Genomic DNA, 1,592 nt, shown 5'->3' on the forward strand with positions numbered 1-1,592 from the left:
AGGTGATCATATAAATGAGAATAAAAATATCGATGATGATGATGATGATGATGATGATGATGATGATGATGATGATGATGATGATGATGATGATGATGATGATGATGATGATAAAATAATATTATTTATAATAAAAATATTCCTAATAATAATCATCTAATAATGATAATAATAATAAACAGGGCGAATGAAATCATGTTCTGTACAAATTAAATAAATAAATAAAGGAACTTTGTACACATACACATTTTGTTAATAATATGTCAGCCATAAAGATCAGACAATGGTACAGCGAATTCACTAACTAAGGTAACAACAAGTGAAGACAACGTCCTGTTCTGGTCTGCTCGGGGCAGGTCAGACAGTGTGACGTCAGAGTAGGTCAGAAAGTGTGACGTCAGAGCAGGTCAGACAGTGTGACGTCAGAGTAGGTCAGAAAGTGTGACGTCAGAGCAGGTCAGACAGGGTGACGTTGACCATGACTTTCCCTTCTCAACGGTTGCCCAGACACACCGTAGTGGACCTCTTCACCAACACAATTTTTCAACATCCATGGCAAAAAGACAAATCAAGACTTAGCTTTTTCTGCGTGAAAAGAGTCTAAATCTGATTAAATCTGATTAAGAATTAACAATTGAAACATTAAATTCATCACAGTTCATCAGCTCCAGATATGAAAAATAAATAGTGGCAAACAAAACAGAAAATAATGTCGTAAACAATTGTAAAATTTTTTGCTAAAACGTTTCTCCAACTTCTGTCTATACGACTTCCTCGCCTGTCGTACTCGTTCACAAAGAGAAAAAGCGATCTCTTCTTTGTCAAACAAATAAACAGAATAAACAATCAAACGAACAGTAACGATAACGAGTACAACAACTCAAAGAACAGAACAGAAACCCCTTTCACAAATCAATCAATAAATAAATGCTGTAATCTAAATACACAAAAGTTCTAAAACACAACAAAACCGCGTAAACATGTTGGCACTCACAACAAATTGCCCGAGGATATACCGTGGAGACCCCGGCCCTCGCTCTGGCCGTAGTTATTGACAAACTTGAGCTCGCAGGCTCCCTCCCTCTCCTTGAACCGGCACCTCACGTCGTTGGTGGGCGGCAGGATCTCGTGGCCGTACATGCTGGTGTTGGGCACCGTCTTCTCGCCCTCCTCTAGCTCGAACTTGAAGGAGTTGACGAAGTTGATGATGAACCATTTGATCTGGAGCATGGACAGCTTTTGTCCGGGGCAGCGGGAGCCGAAGGCGATCAGGGGGTGTTTGATCTTCTGGCCGTTCTTGAAGAACTCGGCGCCAATGAAACGGTCGTATTTGAACTCCTGTAGAGATGAAGCGGATTGAAATATTATTATCAATATGTGGTCACAAGACAAAAAGATGATTGAACAATATTTTAATTAATGAAAATGGATTAATCAAATAATGGTGTTACTGCAGTTGACAAAATTGCCCAGTTTACTCATTCATCTAGGGGATTATAATGTTAGGACAAGAACGAGAAGGCTCATAAGTAACACAAAGCTTTCTCAGCGTTTTTGCCAAGACGATAAAATTTTGGTTCAGAACCCCCCCC

At 39.5% G+C, this 1,592-nt stretch overlaps 1 protein-coding gene across 2 annotated transcripts in view; it reads right to left on the reverse strand.

Annotated features, from left to right (window-relative positions):
* Window positions 1–247: 247 nt before the first annotated feature.
* The window catches only part of LOC101853272 (prostacyclin synthase), a 21,858-nt gene continuing 20,513 nt past the window's right edge, over window positions 248–1,592 (reverse strand). For both annotated transcript variants that reach the window (XM_005111514.3, XM_005111513.3), the window contains exon 6: window positions 248–1,338. In XM_005111514.3, the coding sequence (XP_005111571.1) occupies window positions 991–1,338 (348 nt within the window). In that variant the 3' untranslated portion in view covers window positions 248–990. The remainder of the gene's footprint in view (window positions 1,339–1,592) is intronic.

The sequence above is a fragment of the Aplysia californica genome, unplaced genomic scaffold, assembly GCF_000002075.1.
Source record: "Aplysia californica isolate F4 #8 unplaced genomic scaffold, AplCal3.0 scaffold01069, whole genome shotgun sequence".
Classification (NCBI taxonomy): domain Eukaryota; kingdom Metazoa; phylum Mollusca; class Gastropoda; order Aplysiida; family Aplysiidae; genus Aplysia; species Aplysia californica.